Source organism: Caretta caretta, chromosome 1 (genome assembly GCF_965140235.1).
Source record: "Caretta caretta isolate rCarCar2 chromosome 1, rCarCar1.hap1, whole genome shotgun sequence".
NCBI classification, from domain to species: Eukaryota; Metazoa; Chordata; order Testudines; family Cheloniidae; genus Caretta; species Caretta caretta.
In genome coordinates this window covers 202,103,565-202,128,527 of record NC_134206.1, presented here as the reverse complement: position 1 = coordinate 202,128,527, position 24,963 = coordinate 202,103,565, and the positions used below count along the sequence as shown (strand labels likewise).

Genomic DNA, 24,963 nt, shown 5'->3' with positions numbered 1-24,963 from the left:
CTTCAGGAAGATCTTCCATAGACTCAGGAAGATGTAGCCTCTTCCTCTTCCCTGCTGCAACTGGGCTGAAGGGGGAGGCAACTCTCAATCCAATGTCCCCCCTGTAAATAGCACAGTGAGAATGGAGGCTTGGTGTTTTGAGGCAGCCACCTGACACCTTCTCTGCCTGAGGCCACACACACTGTAAGGCTATCCTTGCTCCTACAAGCAATAGTACCCTTGCTATCAGTACAGTTATGGCTTTGCAAAGAACAGTGGTGCTCAGTCAGGGATCCAGGGCCCCCTAAGGGGCCATGACCAGGTTTCAGGGGGGCCGCCAGGCAGGGCCAGCATTATACTCACTGGGGCTCAGGGCAGAAAGCCGAAGCCCCACCACATGGGGCTGAAGCCCGGGGCCTTGAGCCCTGCCACCTGGGACTGAAGCTGAAGCCTGAGCAGTGTAGCTTTGTGGGGGGCCCTGTGGCATGGGGCCCTGGGCAACTGCCCTGCTTGCTCCCCCCTAACGTCGGCCCTGGCTTTTATATGCAGAAAAACAGTGATTGTGGCACAGGTGGGCCGTGGAGTTTTTCTAGCATGTTGGGGGGGCCTCCTGAAGAAAAAGATTGAGACCCCCGAGCATAGAAGACTGAACAGTCCACCTTAAAGAGCTCACCATAAAACAAACAAACAAACTATGGAATAGCAGCAGCCATGTCTCTTTCTAAAATAACTGTAAAGAGCGTTGGCTGACCTGTGCCTGGTTAGTTTTATTTGGGATCTATTTTAGTGCCAAATTTAGCAGTGGCAATGAGGAAGACAACTCCACCTCGACACCATGCTCCGGGGGGGGAAGAGAGCAGGCCACTTTTTAAGAAATAAAATAATCAGCAGACCCAATTTTCTTGCTGCAGGAAGTCTTGATAGAAAAAGGATTTGTGAGTCTGATAGATCATCATTCTCTGAAGTTTATCAGCAGCATATTCCAACTCTAGCTGCCAACAAAACAGCCAAGGAGTTTCAACTGTAGTCTGCTATCTGCATGCCCATGTCTTGGGGCTTGGTCCTGCTTTGAGCAGGGGGTTGGACTAGATGACCTCCTGAGGTCCCTTCCAACCCTGATAGTCTATGATTCTATGTCATTCAGCTGTACTCTACTGTAGTACAGAATGGCTGAATGACATGGCCATGCAGGCTGCTTGTCTAGATTGCTTTTGCCATTCAATCAACCTCATGTCTTTGCCAGTTATTTTTTACTGCTTCAGAGAGAGAGAGTGTGTACAAGTGAGATCCCATAGTGTCTCAGGTAGTTCTAGATCTTCCCCATCTCCAGCACTTCTAAGGGTTAGAGGACAGAGGCAGGACTGATTTGTTCTGTCCTGAAAGCTTTCTGGCCACAGGCCTTAATGGCAGATTTTCCCACTCTTCTCTCACTTTGCCGCTTTCTGTATTCACAGACTGAAAAAAAAAAGGAAGGTGAGAGTCTTCACTGCTGGGGGAGGACCATTTCTCATCTCCAGCTTCATGCTCATAAAAGCATGCTTAACAAGCTGAATTCAGAGGTGAACAAAGAATTTAGAGGGGATTTAAGTTGGTATAATTAAATCTTCTTTAAATTGGTGTAACTGACACCTCTTTACACCTGACTCACCTTGACATGGAGATAACACCAGTTTCAATGCCCTGAGATTTAGGACCTGATTAGGGTTGCCACCCTCCCAGATTGGCCAGGAGTCTTCCGGAATTGGGCTCGTTCTCCCGGGGGCTACTTCAACCAATCTGGGCGACTTTAGGCTGCTAAAAGTCCAGCAGTACCGCCTGGCGAGAGCCTGCACCCCAAGCCCCTGCCCCAACCCTGAGCCTCTTCCTGAACCCAAACTCCTTCCCAAAGCCTGCATCCCCTCCTGTACCCCAACTCCCTACCCCAGCCCCCTCCCACACCCGAGTCTCCTCCCACACTCAAACTCCCTCTCAGAGCCCGCAAACCCTCCTGCACCCCAAACCTCTGCCCCAGGCTCAGCCCAGAGCCCCCTCCCATACTCTGAACCCCTCGACCCCACCCTCCAACCCCCTGCCCCAGCCCAGTGAAAGTGAGTGAGGGTGCAGGAGATCAAGCAAAGGAGGGAGGGGGGATGGAGTAAGTGGGGGCAGGGTGTCGGAGAAGGGGCAGGGCAAGGGCAGGGCCTCAGGGCAAGGGGGTTTGGGTTTGTATGATTAGACAGTTGGCAACCCTTGACCTGATTCATCACTGTATTACCACAGCCTTACACCACAACAGCACAAAGGAAGCAAATAATCTAGCTCCCTACCCACCATGCTCCATTTCTGTACAGTTGCCAATAAAACCTCTTTTTATTTAAAATTGCCTGAATGGGGCTATTAGTTGAGACATTTATTGGCTGGCAGCTTTGAAAGAGAAACTTACCCTGACCCTGGAAACAGCAGCAGCAGCAGGAGTGGGTAACAAGTAGGCCACAAAAGGTCAGAAGCACAGTGGAGGCTGTGGTCTCCCTCCCCAAGTGCTGCCAGGTGGTTGGAGAGGCCCAGAATGGACACACAGCAAAGCAAAGAACCTGGAATGTACCAAGCACTGATCCCCCTCCCAAGAAAAAGGAGTTGGTCAGACATCACATTTTTGCTTACAGACCTCACATAGAACTATGGCTGACAGGGAAAACCAGCTTCTCCCTTAGATCAGCAGACAGGCAGCCAGGCTGTTCTTAGAGGCAGAGACTTCTGGTTAAATTTCTAGCCAAAAACAATTCTTTCCCAGTAAGGAAAAACCTTCATTTGATAACTACATCATTAGATACGTTCCTGACTTCCACAACGCCTGCTCCATCCCCCTCCACACATTTGGAAAATTAAAAAAAAAAAAGAAATGAACTAACATATGAAACTTCTCCACACAAAGGTTCCCCTATGAATTGAGACTGTGTGAGAGAAATTTTAGCCCAAAAGGTCATTTGACGTGGGTGGGTGGGGAAGTTACACATAATTGAAAATTAGAGGTTACACTGGAAAGATCATCTCAGATTTAGTATCATAACCACAACCCTCTACACTTATATTCTCGCAGCATGTGTGTTGGTCCTTCTGTAGAAGCAGAATGTTCTTTGCACTTCAGAGGACAGCACAAGCATGTGCTGCTGACATCAGAAATGTTCCTACCACATTCCAATGAACCCTAGATACACGTTCAGACTCTTCTTTACATTTCGTCATTGTGCTGCTGAGCTTCATGCACTTGCTTCTGCAGCCATCAAGTGTGGAGCAGTTTGGCTGGCTTACTTGGTTTTCAGGAGCTAGACTCAGCTTAGAGGACAGTGCGGGGCTTGGAGTGCTGGCTGTTGGTGGGCCATCCTTAGGAATAGCCATGTAGTCTCCTTGCTAGCACCTGGATTTCCAGTAGCCATTAGAGCCACATGGAGAATCTGGCAAATGGGCCACCAACGAAATCTATGGGAGAGATGGTTTCTCACAGAGTGAAGTCTTCCATATTGATTCAGTGCGCCTGATCATTTGTATGCAGAGACTATGGGCCTCTCTTCTGTTCCCACTTTCTGTGAAATGCAGGGTGGGAGAGCAGGGCCTCCAAGGAGCCAGTTACATCTTCCTGGTTCCCAGCCCAGGGCTGGTAACAGGCCGCAAGGGGCTATCTGAGAATAGCTGGAATGCACCAGCACTGGTCCTCTCTCCTCCTGCTCTTAGACCCACACTGTGCCTAGGAGTGGTAGAGTGTAAGAGCCAACCATGCTTGCTCTCACGCAAGCTGAGGATTCCTCCACACTGGGGGGGAATTATCAGCTGGGAAGATACGGTCAATTTCCAGCCTCTTTTGCTGCCAGAGCAGAGTAAAAGGACCAGATTGCAAGAGGAAATCTGGCCCTATATCCTAAAGCACCATATAAAACACAGACGTGCCAATGCACCTCAGTCTTCACCAAGAGCACACACCCTGCCATTCCAATCTTGGGCTCCCTGCACAGCTCTGCATGGCGTGAGCAACAGCACTTCTCCTCTTCCAGTTCTCGGCCACTAACAAAATGTTGTCAACAGCGCTGCTGCTAGCTCAGATCTTAGCACAGCTCAGACTCTGCATTTTAATCCTGACATTCCAACGCGGCACAAACTGGCCAGGGACTTCCAAAGATTAAGACAACTTCCTTGTCCTATGTCACAGCACATAAATCTCCAAAAACACAGGGTCTGATAAACTGAACGAGAACATATCCCACTTCTGGAGTCTTGCCTGCTGCCAATAGTAAAACACTCACCCTTGGAGAGGTCTCTACTTATGACCTCAACCAACACTGCTAAGGGCTTTAAGATTCAGTGGAACTGATTTAGGGCATGAATTTTAACACCTTTTTTTAAGTCAAAAAGCTTGTCTCCAATTTTTGTGGGTGTGATTCTGCGGTGTGACTCCAAAGGAAAAGCACCAAGCCATTGAGCAGTAATTTTATTCCTCGTTCTGCCACTGAACTGGTCTGTGACATTAAGCCAGTCACATTTTGTCTTTCCTTCCCTTCCAATCCTTTGACTTGCTTATTTAGACTGTTAGCTCTTTGAGGCAGTGACTGTCTTTCACTATGTGTTTGTACAGTGCCTAGCACAATGGGGACCTGATCCTGGTTGGGGTCTTGGGCACTACTGTAATATAAAATCAAGAACTACAACATGTGCTCCTCCACCCTCTGTCATTGCAAGGACTCTCTCTCTCTCTCTCTCGCTCTCTTTGGAATCTGTATAATTTCATCACTCCCCATACTTAAATTTTTCTTTCTGGTTGGTTATTTTTCTATATGCTCTTTAAATAAGTGAGCACCATGCATATATATACAAAGTTGCTATTGAATGTGATCTCTAACTTGACTTGACTGCTTTTATTACTCTCAAGATGTTGTGTGGCCTTTACCCACATGACAACATTATAATTCAGGTGTAGGATTTTAATTTTTTTGCATTTGAACCTTATTTATTTTGTTCTGACTTGTGCCTCCAGGTTAGGAAGCAGGATCACGCTTTAAATATGAATACCCAAAATGTGGGGTATTATGTATCTTCTCCATCTTCCTCTGGACACTAAGCTGTGCTAAGAAGACATCTGCCTGCACACACACACCTGATATTGGATGAGTAATATGCAGAATTTAGTTAATTTAAATACTGATGGCCATGCAGTTGTCTAGCAGATCTCAATACAGGAGACATGACTACTCCACCTGAGGTTGTCAGTGCTACTGAGGACTGGTGCTTAACTGAATAGGTCTTGAATTAATTAGGGAATGAATGCTATGACAATTTTGAAGACTACCTGTGTGAATTAAACATACAATACTTGGTCTCCTTAGAGAAAGTTCACAACTCAAAAAACAAAACAAAACAACATAATCTGATTGGCGACAATAGCCTTTGGATGGATAGAAATAGAATGAGACTTCCTGCAGGAATCCAATCTGGATAGTCCTGCAGGGAGCAGAATGAGGTTCCACTGTTGCATTTTATAACCAGGCGGGAGTGGAATAAGGGCTGACACATTAAGGAAGCATTTAAATTGTTGGGATTTGTACAAAACGTCCTCTTCTTGAACATGCTGAGAACATCATGCTACTGAAACTTGACCTTTTTTGCTTGGATACTCTTATACACCCACAACAAGGCCCTCATGACGGAACTAAAGGCTACGTTTCACTGGTGCAACATGTTGTTTAAACTGTGGACTTTGCACCAGCCAGCAGAACAAGTTCTATTTGTTGACCTTTCTTTTGGGATCCATTAGAGCAATAATCACTTCTCACAAGTGTTTGTTTTAAACCTGTTTGGTCCCACATGGAAGATAGGTCTTGCAATAGTAGATCTCTTCTGTGAGACAGAGATGACATCGCCAGTGCTACATCAATCAGGCCCGGGAGTCATAGCCTCTTCAGTCAGAAAGGCATAAACAGGATCACTACTGCGCTCTCGTTCCTATCTCTTGTATTGTCCTGGGGAGCAGTGGAAAAGGTGGGAAGACACGTAGCAGGGACTTTGCGCAGATCTGTGAGAGGTCATTCATCACCTCATGTCCCACCAAATTAATTTACAATCAGTGAGAGATTTCTGGATGTCAGAGCCACTCTACTAATCCAACATTGCCATGCTGGCCTTGGTGTTCATCACCCCGTTGGTGGACAGTAAATATAGCAATAGGAAACTTTGCTCTGCCCCGGACAGGAAAATTTGTCTATGGGATGGGGCCAATCATGTTCTTCCTAGTGATTTATGAAAACCCCATCAGACATGTTGATTGTTACCACCAGAACAGAGATTGGTGATTCTTGGATGGCACAGTGCTCTGTGACCTCAATGGTATGCATTCCCTCAACTGAATGGGAAGTCCCCCTCAAAAAAATCTGATCTTCTACATTCTTCAGTTGAGGGAGCAGAGACTATACAACTGGACCTAGATCTCTGCCAAGGGATGAGATGGAGAGATGCAGAGGGGATTACTGGAAATACTGGATCGGGGGCAGCAAGAAACGTAGACTCTCCCTTTTGGCTCTGGCTTTTCTTGGCCCAACTCACTTCCTGAAGCTTGGAGGGGCACCAGCTGCTGCAAATGCCTCAGAGGGGAAGAAGAGCTGATTGGACAGGCAAAGGAAGCCCTGGAGCATGGCTAGGAATTAGATGCACACATCATTGAACCAAATTGATAGTCAGAAAGTTGAAAAAAGTTTAGCATTTCCCTCAGAAAAAGCTCTGAGCAAGGGTATCGGGCTGGTGAGTTTTACCTACATGCTCAGGGTCTAATTGATCACCATATTTGGGGTTAGGAAGGAATTTTCCCCTGGGGTCAGATTAGCAGAGACCCGGTGGTTTTTTTGCCTTCCTCCGCAGCATGGGACACGGGTCACTTGCAGGTTTAAACTAGTGTAAATGGTGAATTCTCTGTAATTTGAAGTCATTAAACCATGATTTGAGGACTTCAGTAACTCAGCCAGAAGTTAGGGGTCTATTAAAGCAGTGGGCGGTGAGGTTCTGCGGCCTGCGACGTGCAGGAGGTCAGACTAGATGATCATGATGGTCCCTTCTGACCTTAAAGTCTATGAGGCCTGGCTGAGCCACCAACCACTGGGGAGGCAGAGAAAACTGGAGGGATCTTCGGGGCCAGGGCTTCCCCTGCTTTCAGTGACTGACAGGTCTGGTTCTGCCCCCAAGCCGGATGCACGCTCAAGTACCCATTGTAGCAGATCTGTGGTCCTTTGTTGTACTAAGAAATAAAGATTTAAAGCTACACAAACTCATTTTTATAACTATACAAACAATGAAGAGGTATCCATTAGAGAGGCAAAAAAATACCTCTCATTATTTGGTCAAATACTGCCTTTAATTGGTGCAAGTACAGGTCCCAAATAAGAAGTATATAAAATAATGACTGGTGCGTGCTCCTATTTATCTTCTCTCATATAGGCAACAGTTGATGATGTTAAAAAGCGACCAACACTGAAAAAAGGGAACAAACATTCTTTTACATACCAGGTAATTATCGTGTGTAATTCATTGGCACCAGGTATCATTGCAGCCAGAAGCTTAGCAGGATTAAAAAAAAGATTAGACGTTTATATGGCTAATGAGAACATACATGGCTACAGTCACCTGGAAAAACAATGTATATGGGATATAAAAACTCTCCTGCATCAGGACACCAGCCAGCTACTGTCTCAGGTTAGAAAGAAGCTTCCTCTAAGGGCAAATTATTCTACAATTCTGCAATACAAAGTTTCTTGCGCCTTCTCCTGAAGCCTCTCTGGGACTGGCCTCTGTCTATTCTCTGTAGCTCACCATAGTATCTGAGCACCTTCCATCAGTGCATTAAGTGACATGACTAATATCTGTTACATGTGATTTGTTCTCTTCCCTCAGGAGGGGAATTGTGTGTGCAGTGTAGTGTTTTGTTTTAGCAGGGTAGCTTTTATGAACATAGGCATTACTATGTTTTGGTTTTTTGTCAAACACACAATACTGGACTAGTTGGACCACTAGTGTGATCCAAGCAGCTTTTCTGAAATGGTCTGACCTACCTGGAGTGAAAAACTTGCCTGAGCCCAGTGGTGCCTGACCCCTTCAGTGTGTAAACACACAGTTACCTGTTTCCACCCCTGAATGCCCTAAATGCTTCTGAGAAGCCCGAGGGAAGAAACAGGCACGGCAACTTCCAAATACGTTCAGGAATTTGGTGACCTTCCATCTTCAATTCTGGTTTTTGCCTGGCGTTGTGAGCACTTTAAAGACAGGTTTATCAGCTAACCACCAGAGCGATCTAAACAGGGCTCTGGTTTCCTCTGGCGACCACTTAGAATGTAAGTAGTAACTTCGGAAGAACGTGTTTCCACTTGTAGCTGAACCAAGAAACCTATTTTTGTTAACTTGTCAGAGCCAAATAATGCAGAAGCCAACAAAAATACATGATCAGTGTTGGCCTTTGGCCTGGGTTTATGTGGAAATTCACAGGGCATTGCTTTTCCTGGGGCTCCACACCACGTGCAAACAAAGTGATGGTTAGCGGGGTCATCGGCTCAGATGCTATACAAGCACAGGCTATGGTGGATTTATGAATGATGTATGCCAGGAAGGTCATAAACATACTTCTTAAGAACACATTGCTTGCCTTCAGAATGGACCAAACAAAACATCAGAACTGAGAATTTTCTGCCCAGGGAGAGGGGTGGCTTGCATCCTCTGGATATTGGATCGGGGCCCGTCCAAGTTACAGCAACCTTCCTGAGGTTTTCCTATGGGCCACAGCATTGCCTACAACCTCCGCAATGCTGTATTCCATGGCCCCATTCCCAGAATGCCCCCTACACCAGGACTTGCAAGGGAGTCCTTGCAGGGCAACGTTATGGTTGTCTTCTGCAGAAGGTGCTACTTCAGCTGCAAGTCTCTCATCACCTGAGTCCTCTTGGTGAATGACTTGCAGATGGAGCACCTCTCTTTAACATGTCCCTTGCAAAGACATGACAAGCACCTCACGTGGGGGTCGCTGTTGGGGTGGTCCCCTCTACATGATGGGCAATGCTTGAACCCTGGTGAGGGCATCACACAGGGCAGCCAACTAAGACTTAAACCTCACCTAAGGTACTACTACTACGATATACAAGAAGAGTTCTCAGAAATCTGAGTGTGAAAACATGAGGCGAAGACAACACACCAAGCTCCGATTCTAGCCACAGGTGACGAAAAAGAACTGAGAGGGATCAAGGCAGCGCTGCCCTTTTACAATCAGGGGAGGAGCTATGGCTGCAGGGTATGAGTGCTGCCCCGATGGGTACTGCTAGGCAAAGCTCTCTGGCTCCGGTGTGCACACACCCCCATACGGAAGACACGGCTGCATCTACTTCACGATCAGGCCCTTTATCATGTATACAAAAGGAGCCATCCGTACAGTGAATGAGAATGGCACATTCCCATGCACATCCCTAGAGTGAACAGCCGTACGAAACATTCCATCCTCCATAATTTTATGATGTCTTTTACTTCAGTGAGTTAGAAGAGCGGGCAACAGTTGCACTGCCAGGTATTATGTGGACAAGTGCATATGGAAGCTTCCCCCATCCCAAACACTATCTCTGCCAATGACTCTCAATCCTGACCTGCTGCAACCCCTGCCATTCCAGCCCTGGGCTCGCCACCCAGCTCTGCCAATGCCCCTCACGCCTGCCCTGCAGCACGCCTGCTATCCCAATCCTGGGCTCCCCACCCAGCTCTGCCAATGCCCCTCTCTCCTGCCTTGCAGTACACCCTGGTGTTCCAGTCCTGAGCTCCCCACACAGATTTGTCAATGAACCTCCATTCTGACCTCCAACACTTCCTGCTTTTGCAATCCTGAGCTCCCACATAGCTCTGCCAGTGAATCATAACGCGTGATCTGCAGCATCCTCTGCTATGCTAGTGCAGGGTCATACACAGCAATGTGCATGCACCTTATTCTTGCTCTTGTACACTCCAGTCCTTGCCTGCTGCTGAGCATAGGCAGCCAACTTTGTACCAGATTGCCAGGAAAAAAAAAACCTTCATTAAACTGGACTTAATGTTGAGCAGAGGTGCCATCAAGTTTTAGTGAGAAAAAGCCTTAAGAGAGTGTTTCAATTGTTAAATAAAGTGAAAGTTCCACATGAAACCAAATACACAAAATAAAATGCTGAAAACGGTTAGCCAGCTTCAGCCTTAACTATGCTATTCTCCAGGTCTCATTGTTTTGCAATGAGAAGCAATTTTCACCAGCCTTAACCAGGCTGCTTTTAAGCCCTCGGAGGCAGTGTCATCTCATAAGAGGAACACAGACTAAGATATTTCTTGTCCTCCTCAGGAATTCACTCCGGGGAGCTACTGTGTACAATTTAAATACATTCCTGGGGCAACACTATTTTTTGTTTCTCACCAAGCTCAACAGGCAGCTCATGCTCTCTGCATGGAGAGAGCTGTGCTCTGGGACTGGGGCGGGAAGAGAGGCTGTGCCTGTGACTCCATAGGACAGGTATGGCCAAACTGTGGCTTGCGAGTCACACGTGGCTCTTTTACAGTTAAAGTGCAGCTTGCGGAGCTTGACCCCGACCCAACCCCATTCTTCACTTACCAGACTGGGGGGGGGGGGAGGAGCTCGGGACCTCTGCCTTGCAGCAGGGTAGGGGTTCTGCCCAGCAGGGAGGAGGGTTTCGAGGCTTCAGCCCCGTGGGCTCAGGGTTTTAAGCAGGAGCGAGGCTGAAGCCCCGAGCTCCAGCAGGTGCCTCCTATGGGGCAGAAGCCCAGGCTCTCGAACTTCTTAAAATTGTTGTATGTGGCTTGGAGGCTCAGTAAGTTTGGCCACCCTTGCTATAGGTCCAGCTTCACTCTGTGGGACCAATTCAGCCCTGGTGTTAGCAAGCACTTCTCTACTGACTTCAATATAGTGCCTTCTGCTGTGAGTAGTGGCGGATGTAGAGCTTGGTGTTAATGACTATAGCATGTGGTAAATCTGCCTCGGAGTGAAATGGGTTAGGATTACACTGCTGCTGGGGGAGCAACAGACTGGCCTGTGTATGCCCATATCATGCCTCTATTTATCCGTCTGCACTTGAACTTCACATTTTGCAGTTCTCTTCATGGCCACATGGTGTCCCCAGTGTCTCTGTGCAAGAAAGCAGTGGGTAGAAGCTGTTCAAAGGAAAGCAGTTCATCGAAAAAGCAAAAGTTTATCTTTAAAATGTCCTTAGCCACTATCAGAGATAAATCCAGCATTTGTCATTGTAGTAATAAACCTATGAGACTAAGGGGAGAGAAAGAGGAGCAAGGGAATGTCAAATACCATGATGAATCTGCAAAGTGAGAACTCACTTTCTAATATATGTCCAGAGCCCGATTACATCCATTCTCACTCCAGACAGCAGTCTCATATCCAGGAGGCTCTGCCTTCTCAGTTCCAACAAACTGGTTCAATGTATTGTTTGAGGCCCATCAGTTACCAGGAAAGCTTCCAGGCAATTCTTCGATTGACTCAGACTAAGAATATGTTTTATTGTCACTCTTTCTGCATGACACTTACATTAAGGTGCAGATACTGCCCCACTCAGCTTCACTCTGCCACCTTCCTCACTGCCCCAAGCAGCTTCCTCCATAGCCCCTCTGCCACCTCTCACCAACACAATAGTCTCACCTACCTCTCCCATTTCACCCTTCTCTGCATTTTTTCTCTGTTGCATCTTCAGGTAAAATTCTGATCTGTTAAGAATTATAGATTTTTCAATACCCTATGGTTCCACACCAGGGATTCAACCAGGGACCTCAAGAAACAAACACATGAGTTGCTATAACTAAAGAGCCAACTGTAATAGATGCATATCCTCTGCAAGTCAGACCTAAACTGGGACCTGTAACACACAAACACTTACTTTGGGTTATAAATATATTGTGGGCCTAGCAAAACTTTTCTGTCAGTAAATGCAACTTGAACTGCTTGATTTCTCTTCATTCCATCAACAGCCCCATCTCCCCACCGGGTACGAATTTATTGTTTCTCATTACTGATATTATAGTCTTACAAGAACAAGACAATGCTCAATGAAACCAAAAGGCAACAATTTTAACAAAGTGAAACTTTCCTTACAAACATGTAATTGACATGTGGAACTCACAGACGCCAAATATTTTTCAGACAAACTGCTTAGTAGGATTCAAGCAAGAATTAGATATTTATCTGCAGAGCAAGTGTGCCATCCCCAGTTATCCTAGCTAGGATAAACATTTATAATTGATATCAAGATTTAAGCTTCAGGGCACAAGTCAAACTGACTGACCTACATTCGGAAGAAACGTCCCAAATTGGTATGTTATTGCAGAATTGTCCATCACAGCGGCTGTACTCCTTCCTCTAAAGCACCTGCTACTCAGAGGAAGTATAGCCTTGTGGTTAAAGTATTGACTGGGACTCAGGAGAATGGCATTCAATTTCTCCCCCAGACTTTCTATGCGACCTTGGACATGTCACTTAATTGCTCTACCACCATTTGTAAAACTGGAAGGATACTACTTCCTTTCAGCTAATCTTTGTATGTCTTGACTGTTTAAGGTCTTTGGAGAAAGGACTGTCTCTTACTATATGTACAGTACCTAGCACAATGGGATCATGACTTCAGTTGGGGCTTTGGAAGGTTTGCTTTAATATAGATAATTACATCTGAAAAAAACTACCGTAAAGAGACATGAAGGTTGCAAAGTGAAGCACTCCAAAGTTGGGAATTTCAGAATTAAGATTGCCTATACAACCTGAATTCCCGCCACCCCTCCCCCACATGTGTATGCATTATGATACAGTCTTTAATTACATGATCACATAATATTTGCGGAGATGGCGCATACACAGTGCTGTTGGCTCATAAGGCTTGTATGGGGCTGGAGCATGCCCAGTGCAGATAGAATCTTCAGAGAAGCTGGCTGCAAACTCATAACAAGTCTCTACTGAGCATGTGCAAACACATTTTTCAGAGGGTCACACCTTGGCCAAATTTGGGCAAATTCTCACAGGACCAGGAAAATTCACATCCTGGACATTAGGGCTAGCATTCCTCAGCAAAATGATTGTTGAAGCTTGTCATAAATATAAAGGGAAGGGTAACCACCTTTCTGTATACAGAACTATAAAATCCTTCCTGACCAGAGGCAAAACCCTTTCACCTGTAAAGGGTTAAGAAGCTAAGACAACCTCACTGGCACCTGACCAAAATGACCAATGAGGAGACAAGTTACCTTCAAAGCTCGGGTGGGGAGGGGAGGGAACAAAGGCTCTGTCTGTCTGTGTGATGCTTTTGCCGGGAACAGATCAGGAATGCTCTTCAGAACTCCTGTAAAAAGTTAGTAAGCAATCTAGCTAGAAATGTGTTAGATTTTCTTTTGTTTAATGGCTGGTAAAATAGCTGTGTTGAATGGAATGCATATTCCTGTTTTTGTGTCTTTTTGTAACTTAAGGTTTTGCCTAGAGGGATTCTCTGTGTTTTGAATCTGATTACCCTGTAAGGTATTTACCATCCTGATTTTACAGAGGTGATTCTTTTACTTTTTCTTTAATTAAAATTCTTCTTTTAAGATCCTGATTCCTTTTTCATTGTTCTTCAGATCCAAGGGTTTGGGTCTGTGTTCACCTATGCAAATTGGTGAGGAGTTTTATCAAGCCTTACCCAGGAAAGGGGGTGTAGGGCTTGGGGGGATATTTTGGGAGGGAAGATGTCTCCAAGTGGGCTCTTTCCCTGTTCTTTGTTTAATACGCTTGGTGGTGGCAGCATAGGTTTCAAGGACAAGGCAAAGTTTGTACCTTGAGGAAGTTTTTAATCTAAGCTGGTAAAAATAAGTTTTGGGGAGTCTTTCATGCAGGTCCCCACATTTGTACCCTAGAGTTCAGAGTGGGGAAGGAACCTTGACAAAGCTTTTTTAACATGAGCAAAAAAACCAACCAAACAAAAAAAAAAAAAACCTTATTTTTCCTTAAGCTTGTGCTTGGAAAGAGCTTAACTGTTTTAGCTGAAACTTTAAAAAAAAAAAAATCAGTTTGAGGCAGGCACCTAGCATGAAAAATCTCAGCCCAAATGGCAAAGTTTGGCACGGTTATAAGCAACTAACAAGGAATATAATGGAAAGTAACTAAAGGCAACATTACCTGCATTGCCTATAATAAAGGTACTGTCAAATACTGAAGTAGATGGGCTGTTGGTCTAATCCAATATGGCAAATCTTATATTCCAATTTGCTTAGCACCAGTGTATTTCACAGTGCATAGAACACTGAAGGAGACATAGTCCCCGCACCAAGGAGCTATCAATCTATTTAATGAATTATAGAAATCAGACACAGAAGTATCTTATTTATCTATAATATTGAATCAACTGCCAATTTACTACCCTTACTATCTCTGCTTCTAATAAAACCTTTCTTCAATATAACCACTCCATCCTACTCTCAAAGGGATTCTGTTCAGAGTAAAGAAACTGCACAAGCACCCAAAATGTGTGTTCTTCACTCATCATATGCGCCCCACTAGAGTGGTGTATTTTTGCACCAACCAATCAGTACATTTGTTGATGGAGACTCTTCATTCCATCTGAGTACAGTGTCCAGTCAAAACAACCTGGAGGGAATAAGAGAGTCCCCAGTTTGGGGAATGGATGGCACCGGTGACTGGTACTGGGGTATAGTGCCTTTCACTAATAGATAACGGATTCATGTCCAGCCCACATTAGTAGCAATTTAAAGCTGTTACCAGCTGATGGCTGTTCAATAGTCTGTCATTTTTCTTGTCTGAGTCAAGTGCCCAGTGATCAAGCAATCACACCACAAACACTGCCACAATTGGCCCCTTTCTCGGCATTCTCAGCACAGAGGTAAAGGAGTGAATGACAGGCAGAGACTGAACTCCCTTTTTCACTATGAGAGTGGGTCCCCTTGGTCAGGGTAGAAAGCATGCTGGAACGAGGTTTTGGACAAGCTTGTGCCACTACCTGTTCTGTGGGATAAGCAGGGAACTTCAGTCTCCAGAGTTGTCAATTAGACATCTGTCACCAAGGCTGAATGGTCGTATGTTCAAAAGGGTGGCCCCCCCTTTTGCAGGTGAAAATCAAACAATTAGAGGTACAATTGATCAGCGTCTCTCCTGTGAAAAAGGGAAGCCAGTTGTCAGCATGTGGAAAATTTGCCCCAAAGTTTATATCTTGCCAGTCACTGAAGACTTCCCCCCACCTTACATCTTAAGCTTTAGCATTCAGAGAAAGAAAGGAAGAAAGAAAGAAAGAAACGAACTGGGGAATCAACTCAGTCTTGCCAGCTCTCATGATTTGATCATGAGTTTCACCATATTTGGCATTTTTCTTAAAGTCCCAACTCCTGGAAGCATGTGATTATGGGAGAAGTTTCAGGTTTCATTTAAAAAGAAAAAAGTTTCTAGCCTTTGTGGTTACTGAGAAAACTTTGAAAACAGAAACCCTAAAGACAAGGGAACCAGAAGGCAAACAAAAAACAACAACATGTAGTAATTTTTTAAATCTCTTGATATTTAAGCCAATCCTGTGATCTCTGGGGCTGGCAACACTGTCCTCGACCACAAAGTCTTGGGTTCGTTGTTTTTGTTCCAGTGCTCTTAAAAGTCCCCCCTTTCTGACTTCAGTCAGTCACAATAATTTTGAACAGTTTGATCTGCTTATAGAACTTATCAAGTGTATTTTTCTCCATTATAGCTTCACAGCATGACATCCCCATTGTTCTCACTCCTTCTCATACACTCTGCTCTGACTAATCTATACATCCCTAAAAGAAAACTCCAGCAAACTCTATTATCATTGCAGGGCTGTACATTAATATCCCAGAATTCTAGTCAGTTCTTTTCACAGAGTTCTGGTTTTATGGAAATAAATTAATCAATCCCTGGCTACATTAATATTTCACAGATGCAAGTGCTGTGCAGATGGATTCTGATTAAGCTGCTATTAGGTCCCTTGGGAACAGCTCTTAAACCAAGATTTTAAAACCTGAGCAGCGTGTAAATGGCAACTAAAAAGGCAAATGCAGATAAGAAGAGAGAGTTAAACTGTCTGCTCTTCTCTTCTAGATGCACTTCAGGGATTGTACAAAGTAGGAACACAGAGTGGCAGCAATAAGTCTTATCATTTTTTCCCCCACTAGCCAGAGAGAACGTGGCAAAAGTTTGTATTGAAAGATTTTCAAGACAGGCAGCAAGGCAGATTGTGCTGAGCTTGCTAAAAGAGTCACACGGGGGTCCTTGAGTCAGCAAGTCACTGAGATGTGAGTTAGAAAGGAATCCGAGGGTGTCTTGGTTGGAAAGATGGGGGTGCACAGACAGATTACAAGTTCACACCCAGGGAGCAACCTCTCTAGTGCATACATCTTAGGTTCACAGAAGCAATTTTCACTTGAGATTATTTTATTACATGCTTTGTGTGTGTGTTACAGTTGGAGCTCCACTGAAAGCTATAGTTAAGGTTACCAGACTATTTCCTTTCTTACCTCCCTTTCTTCATTTCCTCATAATTTTCTGGCATTGTCACCTTCGGGGCTGTAATTCTACAGTTCTGGCATCAGCCCAATGATCAAAGAGCGCATGAGCAAAAATGGTTAGGGCACTTTTGAGAATGAGAGAAAATATACTTTCCTCTTGTCAAGGTTCCTCCCCCACTCTGAACTCTAGGGTACAGATGTGGGGACCTGCATGAAAAACCTCCTAAGCTTATCTTTACCAGCTTAGGTCAAAACTTCCCCAAGGTACAAAATATTCCACCCGTTGTCCTTGGATTGGCCGCTACCACCACCAAACTAATACTGGTTACTGGGGAAGAGCTGTTTGGACGCGTCTTTCCCCCCAAAATACTTCCCAAAACCTTGCACCCCACTTCCTGGACAAGGTTTGGTCAAAAGCCTCACCAATTTGTCTAGGTGACTACAGACCCAGACCCTTGGATCTTAAGAACAATGAACAATCCTCCCAACACTTGCACCCCCCCCCTTTCCTGGGAAATGTTGGATAAAAAGCCTCACCAATTTGCATAGGTGACCACAGACCCAAACCCTTGGATCTGAGAACAATGAAAAAGCATTCAGTTTTCTTACAAGAAGACTTTTAATAAAAATAGAAGTAAATAGAAATAAAGAAATCCCCCCTGTAAAATCAGGATGGTAGATATCTTACAGGGTAATTAGATTCAAAAACATAGAGAACCCCTCTAGGCAAAACCTTAAGTTACAAAAAAGATACACAGACAGAATTAGTTATTCTATTCAGCACAATTCTTTTCTCAGCCATTTAAAGAAATCATAATCTAACACATGCCTAGCTAGATTACTTACTAAAAGTTCTAAGACTCCATTCCTGGTCTATCCCCGGCAGAAAACCCAGCATACGACAGACACACAGACCCTTTGTTTCTCTCCCTCCTCCCAGCTTTTGAAAGTATCTTGTCTCCTCATTGGTCATTTTGGTCAGGTGCCAGCGAGGTTACCTTTAGCTTCTTAACCCTTTACAGGTGAGAGGAGCTTTCCCCTGGCCAGGAGGGATTTCAAAGGGGTTTACCCTTCCCTTTATATTTATGACACCTCTTTATAAAAATGTACCTAATGACATTTTCTTTGCACAGCAGTACAGTCGGAATGGCTGGGGCTAGAAAGTTGAAATTTAGAAGGGAGATACAAGAAGTGCTTTGGAGCATTTTGGAGAATTTGATTTGAAAGTGAAGCTTCTGAAAAAATCATACTTTGTATAAACAGTGGATTCTTCAAGAACTACCTCCCAACCTTCTAAGGGAGAGAAAGCTGCACTACACATGCACAAATTATCTGCCGAGTAAAAAATGTAGAGGTTGCAACAGCATTTCACCCAAAGTGATGGTTTTCACAGTCAACTTTTGTCAGATCCATAGCCTCACCTCCAGCTAGCTGCTCAGCTCATTCAACCCAAGTTAACAGCAAACAGGAGAAAGGGCCCCAAACATGCCTTCCCACAAGAGCCCTGAAAACACACACACACACAATTATCTCATGCAAGAAAGGAATTAGACAGATAATTTAAGGCTTTTGATAGGAGTGTGATAAAAATAAACATTTTAACTGAGAGTAGAACAGAGATGTCAGAAAATGAAATTTGAGCTGAGAACCTGTGGGTGCCAAGTTGCCAGGCTTGAGTGGGAGAATAGGATGTCACGAGATTTGTAATTAAAGGCACTTGCATAATTACTGAAAATGAATATGCAAGAAAACCCTTTATGTTGCAAGAAGCTACATGATATATAGCCCAAATGAATCAAAGAAGCATAAACAGCACTGAAAAAATCTAAAGCTGTCCAGTGTCTATATGTCAGTGACACAGGCAATCAACCAGGGTAAATCCAGAAGGGATGAAAGTTAGAAAAGAACACAAACTTCAGGGTTGTATGGAACAGGAGTTTTGGTTCAGGCCCATAAGACCCATACTGTCATTTAAACTGACTCATTGTAGCGATGAAAAGTTGAGGCGATTTATGGAAAGTCTTGGTACGTTCTAAGTAAAAAGCCCAGGCCCTCTGGACGTCCAGGGCACGAAGACACCTCTATTCACTGGTCTTGTGCGGTTTGAAACAGAACACCGGGGGGAAGATGTCCTGGTTCATATGGAAGGTGGAGACCACCTTTGGCAGGAAGGCCAGGTGGGGCCGCAACTGAACCTTATCTTTGTAGAAGACGGTGTACGGCAGTTCCGGGGTTGAGGCTTAATTTCCGAGACCTGTCTCGCCAACGTCACCGCCACCAGGTACGCGGCTTTCCATGACAGGTGGAAAAGGGAGCAGGCACCCAGCGGTTCAAAGGGTGGGCCAGTGAGCCTAGAGAGGACCAAGTTAAGATCCCACTGCGGGACAGGAGCCCATACCTGAGGAAAGAGTCTCTCCAGCCCTCTCATGAATCTGACCGTCATGTCATAGAATCATAGAATATCAGGGTTGGAAGGGACCTCAGGAGGTCATCTAGTCCAACCCCCTGCTCAAAGCAGGACCAATCCCAACTAAATCATCCCAGACAGGGCTTTGTCAAGCCTGACCTTAAAAATATCTAAGGAAGGAGATTCCACCCCCTCCCTAGGTAACGCATTCCAGTGTTTCACCACCCTCCTAGTGAAAAAGTTTTTCCTAATATCCAACCTAAACCTCCCCACTGCAACTTGAGACCATTACTCCTTGTTCTGTCATCAGCTACCACTGAGAACAGTCTAGATCCATCCTCTTTGGAACCCCCTTTCATGTAGTTGAAAGCAGCTATCAAATCCCCCCTCATTCTTCTCTTCTGCAGACTAAACAATCCCAGTTCCCTCAGCCTCTCCTCACGAGTCATCAGCCTCTCCTCATAAGTCAGGGGAGAACACCATCTGTCCTTGGATCAGCAGGTGAAAAGTGGAGACGACCGCAAGATATACTCTAATGGAAGAGAGTGCCCAGGCGCTGGCTCCTCAAATGGAGCAGGTAGTCCAGGACAGCCTGTATGGAGGAACACAAGAGAGAGATGCCCCGGTTGGACGCCCAGCGGGAAAGCCTTGTCCACTTGGCCAGATAAGTCAGTCTGGCTGAGGGCTTCCTACTTCCCAAGAGGACCTGTTGGACTCCTTTCGAACAGGTCTGCTCCTCTGGGTTCAGCCACGCAGCATCCACGCTGGGAGGTGGAGGGACCCGAGGTTGGGGTGTAAGAGCCGACCGTGGCCCTGCGACAGCAGATCCAGTCAGTTGGGCATGGCCAGGGAGGGGCTGCTGACAGGCTCATGAGCGTGCCAAACCAGTGCTGGAGAGGCCACGTCAGGGAGATCATGATAACCTGCACCTGATCTCTCTTGATCTTTACCAGGACCCTGCTGATGAGTGGAATCGGAGGGAACGCGTACATCAGGCTCCCTGACCACAACAGGACGAAGGCATCGGAGAGGGAGTCAGACCCTGTCGAGAACAAAACCGGTGGCATTTCCTGTTCTGTCTGGTAGCGAACAGGTCCACTTGGGGAGTTTCCCACCTTTGGAAGATCATGCAGGTGACCTCTGTATGGAGCAACCACTTGTGGTGAGAGGAGAAGTCCCTGCTAAGCTGGTCTGCCAGCGTATTCCTGACGCCGGGAAAGTAACAAGCTTCCAGGTGAATCTCGTGGCTGATGCAGAAAGTTGCACATATGGAGTGCCTCTTGACAGAAAGCCGACGAGCGCACTCCCCCTTGCCTGTTGATGTAGAACATCGAGGCTCTGTTGTCCATCAGAATTCATACCACCTTGCCCGACAGGTGGGGAAAGAAGACTCCGCACACCAGCCAGACTGCTCAGAGCTCTTTGACGTTTACGTGTAGCTGCACATCCTCCGGGTACCGCATCCCCTGTGTCTGGAGGTTGCTGAGATGTGCCCCCCCAGCCGAGGTCCAAGGTGTCCAACACCAACTCAACGGAGGGAGGGGGGTTGTCAAACGGAACCCCTTCCAGGACTGTCCTGCGGTCAGTCCACCATCTCAGTGAGGTAAGTATCGCCTGGGGAATGGTAACAATCTTCTCAAGGGGGTCGTGGGACTGGGAATAGACCGTCGCCAGCCATTGTTGCTGGGGCCAGCATGGTGGACCACAAAAGTGCATGTTGCCATGTGGCCCAGCAGGTGCAGACAGACCCTGGCTGTAGTCAGAGGGAACATGGAGACTTCCGCAATGAGGTTCGCCAACATGTGGAATCTTTCCAGTGGCATGAATGCTCTGGCGCAGGTAGAGTCGAGGACCACTCCGATGAGCTCCATCCTCTGCACTGGCACTGTCAACTTTTTGTTGTTCATCAGTAGGCTCAGGGAGTGGCATATGGTTGAAGCACCATGACATCCCTATGATATTCTATACCTTGGGGGAGTGTACTGTAACCCCCATATTCCTCATTTTAACATAACCGTGATCTTACATATAAAGCACACCTTGTAAGGTATCAGGGAAAAGGTCATGATCTGCTGAAAGTTGTTTCTGTATCCCAGTGGTTCCTAAACTTTAACAGCCCGTGAACCCCTTTCACTAAATTGTGAAATCTCGTGAAGCCCCTCCTAAAAATGAATATTTCCAGGATTTATTGGAATTTCCTCCACACTCTGTGAGACTCCTGCTGCTGGACCCCATTGACCGCCCCGGTCAACTGAGCTCCACTGAGCTTGGGCTGCAGTCCCGCTGACCGCCAGGGCTCGGGCTGCCAGCCCCATGCGGAGCGCTTGGGTTTGGGCTGCCGGCTCCCCCGTTGACAGGGGCAGGGCTCGGGCTGTCAGCCCCAACTGCCCTGCCCCGCTCTCCCTGGAGCTCGGGCTGTCTGCCCTGCAACCGGGTCCCATCGGCTGCCCGGGGTCCTCTGGCCGCCATTAGTGAAATTTTTCTGGTGAGCCCCCTGTAACATTCTGCGAACCCCAGTTTGGGAACCACTGCTCTATCCATATATATGTATCATTAATTCATATGAAGTTATGAGAATTGTGTTGTATGATGGTTACTAAAATAATCTGTAAGTTGGGGAATCAGCCAGATATTAGCTCCCCAGAGGCAACAGCAAGGAAAGTAACCAATGCCCGGGCGGGATGTCAAACAACCCATCAGCAGCCCTTGTCCAGCAAGGGAGCTACAATGCAATGACTCACCTGCATGAGGCCCCACCAGGGGAATTGCTCAACCTTGCTTGGAGAGACTCAGCAATGCCCCCCAGACATGCCTGGACTTGTGCTCCCCAGCACATGGACTGAGGGTATAAAACAGACAGAGTGGACACATGCTGGGCCCTTCTCCTGACCCCACCTCCGCAGCAAGCAACAGGGACACTGAGAAGAAGACAAGACTCCAACACAGGAGATTGGCCCAGGTTTAAGGAACAAACTTGTATACTAAGGAGTGCAATATCCAGTGGGGTGAGAAAAACTGCTTACTCTAGTTGCTGCCCAGTCTAATAGGGTTAAGAGTTTAAACTGCGTGCTTATATTTTATTTTATTTTGGTAACCACTCTGACTTGTTGTGCTTTGACTTATAATCCCTTAAAATCTATCTTTGTAGTTAATCAATCTATTTGTTTATTCTACCTGAAGCAGTGCGTTTGGTCTGAAGCATGTCAGACTCTCTCCTTGTGATAACAAGTCTGGTACATATCAATTTCTTTGTTAAACTGATGAACTTATATAAGCTTGCAGTGTCCAGCGGGTATAACCGGACACAACAAGACAGAGGTTTCCAGGGTTGTGTCTGGGACTGGAGATATTGGCTAGTGTCATTCGGTTGCAAGTAGCTGGGAGCAGCTTATATGCCAGAGGCTGTGCGTGAACAGCCTAGGATTGGGGGTTCTTACAGCAGAGCGGGGTAAGGCTGATTCCCAGAGTCAAGGATTGGAGTAACCTAGTAGATCACAAATCCAGATAACACCAGAGGGGAATGCCATAATCTGTTCGGATTTGAGACCCAGAACCGCCCTTGACGAGCCAGTCGTCGAGGCAGGGGTAGATCTAGATACCCCAGTGCCTGAGGTAAGCCGCTACCACTGACATACACTTGGTAAATACCCTCTGTGCTGTTGTCAGGCAGAATGGGAGGACCATAAACTGGTAGTGGTGGGGCCCCACCATAAACCGGAGGAAGCGTCTGTGTTCTTGAAAAATTGCTAAATCGAGGGGTCCAGGGAGGGAATAATAGAAGCCAGAGAGACCATGCATAACTTTAGCTTCTGTAGGTCCTTGCTGTGGTCTCACAAGTCCAGGATAGGCCGTAGACCACCCTTGACCTTTGGGATTAAAAAGTACTGGGAATAGAACCCCTTGTTCCTGTACTTGAGAGGAACTTCTTCACTGCACCCAGCTGTAGTAACCCCTTTACATCCTGCACAAGGAAACTCTCATGAGAGGGGTCCCTGAAGAGGGACGGGGACAGAAGGTAGGAAGAGGAGGTAGAAAGAAACTGGAGGATATAATCCCATTCCACTGTGTGAGGACCCAGCAATCCAAAGTTATAGCAGTCCAAGATGGGAGGAAAGGAGAAAGGCAGTCAGAGAAAGATGGATCCAGGCAATAGTCTTGTAGGTCACCCTCGGTCGCACCCTCAAAATGACCGTTTGGCCCCCTGCTTATTACGGGTCCAGTCCATCTGGGCAGAGGCTGGAGGCGGGCGGCACTTGTAACCCTTGGCTTGTTTATGGGGATGGTCCTGCCGAGGCTGGCTCCCCTGGCCCTGACGCTGCTGTGGTTTGAACCGCTTATGCGCCAGGAGGCCAGGAGGATTGTCCTGAGTAGGGCGATCTCCTTCTTGGAGGCAGGCGATGACGGCTCGGCAATCAGCGGTCTCTGGTGTCCGATCAGTCCCAGGATCCGTACCAGGTCCTTGGAGACGGTCGGGGCCAGTCCTGGAGTTCTTGCTGTGTGGCACGTGCCCCACAGGGTCTGCACCAATCCACCGGCGAGGTACACTTCAAGTCCCTTGATCGGTGCCCCTGTGGCAGGGACCAAAGAGGGCTCAACTGAGCCTACCTCTCTAGTCCTGAGGCGTGATGGGTTCAGGCGGGCAAGAGATGGCAGGATGCCCCTCTTGATGGGGACAGTGCCGCTGAGGGTGGGAGGGACACATGTGTAGGTCCCAGCACAGGTTTTCCCCAAGACCAGGGTACCGCTGGAGCTGGTGTGGGCGACACCGGGAGGGTCAGGATCTCCTGAGCCACTTGAAGGGCTTCAGGCGTCGACACCACCTGAAGCTGGCCTGGCACTGCACCTCTATCCGGGGTCGCAGGTGAAGTATGGGATGGGCTGCTCTGCTCGACCTGAGCTGGAGCCCAAGTTCCCAATGGTGGCATTGAGCTGCCCAGCATGGGTCATGGCTTGCCCCCAGCCCTCTCCTTTCCCTTAAGGAAGGTAGGAGATCTTCCCCTCACAGTCTTTTTTGGCTTCTTCATCAGAGCCATGGAGGGGACCGGTGCCAGCTAGTGGACAGCGCCGGCGGAGCACTGCGCACAGAGGCCGCGGTGCTCAGTGAGGCATCGGACCGCTGCTCCGGTGCCGAATCAAATGCCAAATCCATCAGGAGCACTTTCAGACGGATATCGCGTTCCTTCTTCATCCTAGGTTTGAAGGACTTGCACATACAGCCTTGTCACTTGTGCCCTTCGCCGAAGCACCTTAGGCAGCTGGTACGTGGATCATTGACGGGCATAAGCCATTTTCAGCGATTACAGGGCTTAAAGCCTGGGGCATGCCCCGTTCCCCTATCTGAGTCCCATTCGGGACTCACAAAGAGTTGAGAACTACTATGAAGGGTAACTAAGAACTACTAATACAACTATATTACAGGTTTTCAAAGTTTGCAAGAACTGAGAATGAAACAATGCTAGCTGAAGCAGCAGAAGTTCCAGTCCCATCACTGGCGGCAAGAAGGAACTGAGGGTAGGGGGAGCCGGTGGTGCCCCTTATACTGCACCATGCAGGCGCCACTCCAGGGGGTGGTGGAGCCAGTCCCCTACGGATACTGCTGAGGGAAAAACTTCCAGCACCAGTGCATGTGGCGAATATACACACCTAATTTGGAATGGATATGAGCAAGCATTCGAAGAAGAAGGGTGCTCCATGCACAAGGAAATAAAGCAAAACAAGGCTTCTAACAGAAGCAGAGAAATGATGGAGGTTGGCATTTTTGGTAGAGAGGGGAGGATAAGAGAATTGCTATAACAATTTACAAAAGAAAATAAATAGGGAAGATTTCAATTGTGAAGAGTCTGAAGGATATGGACCTGAACCAGAGGAAGGATGGTCTTATGGTTAAAGCAGTAGATTCGGCAAATCACAATCTCTCTGTCCTCAGCTCATGTCTATGTCACCTTCCTCATTGTGTCTTTCTACTGATTCCCCCTTTTCCACTGCAGCAGATATACAGGATTATTAGTAGAAATACTACAGTGGCACCTCCTAGAGGCTCCAGCAAGCTAAGCTCTTGATGAACA

At 46.7% G+C, this 24,963-nt stretch overlaps 1 protein-coding gene across 1 annotated transcript in view; it reads right to left on the bottom strand.

Moving 5' to 3' along the window:
• TIGIT (T cell immunoreceptor with Ig and ITIM domains) overlaps positions 1–24,086 on the bottom strand; it is a 43,691-nt gene extending 19,605 nt beyond the window's left edge. The window contains exons 1-2 of the mRNA XM_075124600.1: positions 23,975–24,086; positions 23,230–23,466 (exon numbers count right to left, since the gene is read on the bottom strand). Coding sequence (XP_074980701.1) covers positions 23,230–23,466; positions 23,975–24,086 — 349 coding nt within the window. The remainder of the gene's footprint in view (positions 1–23,229; positions 23,467–23,974) is intronic.
• Positions 24,087–24,963: the final 877 nt, after the last annotated feature.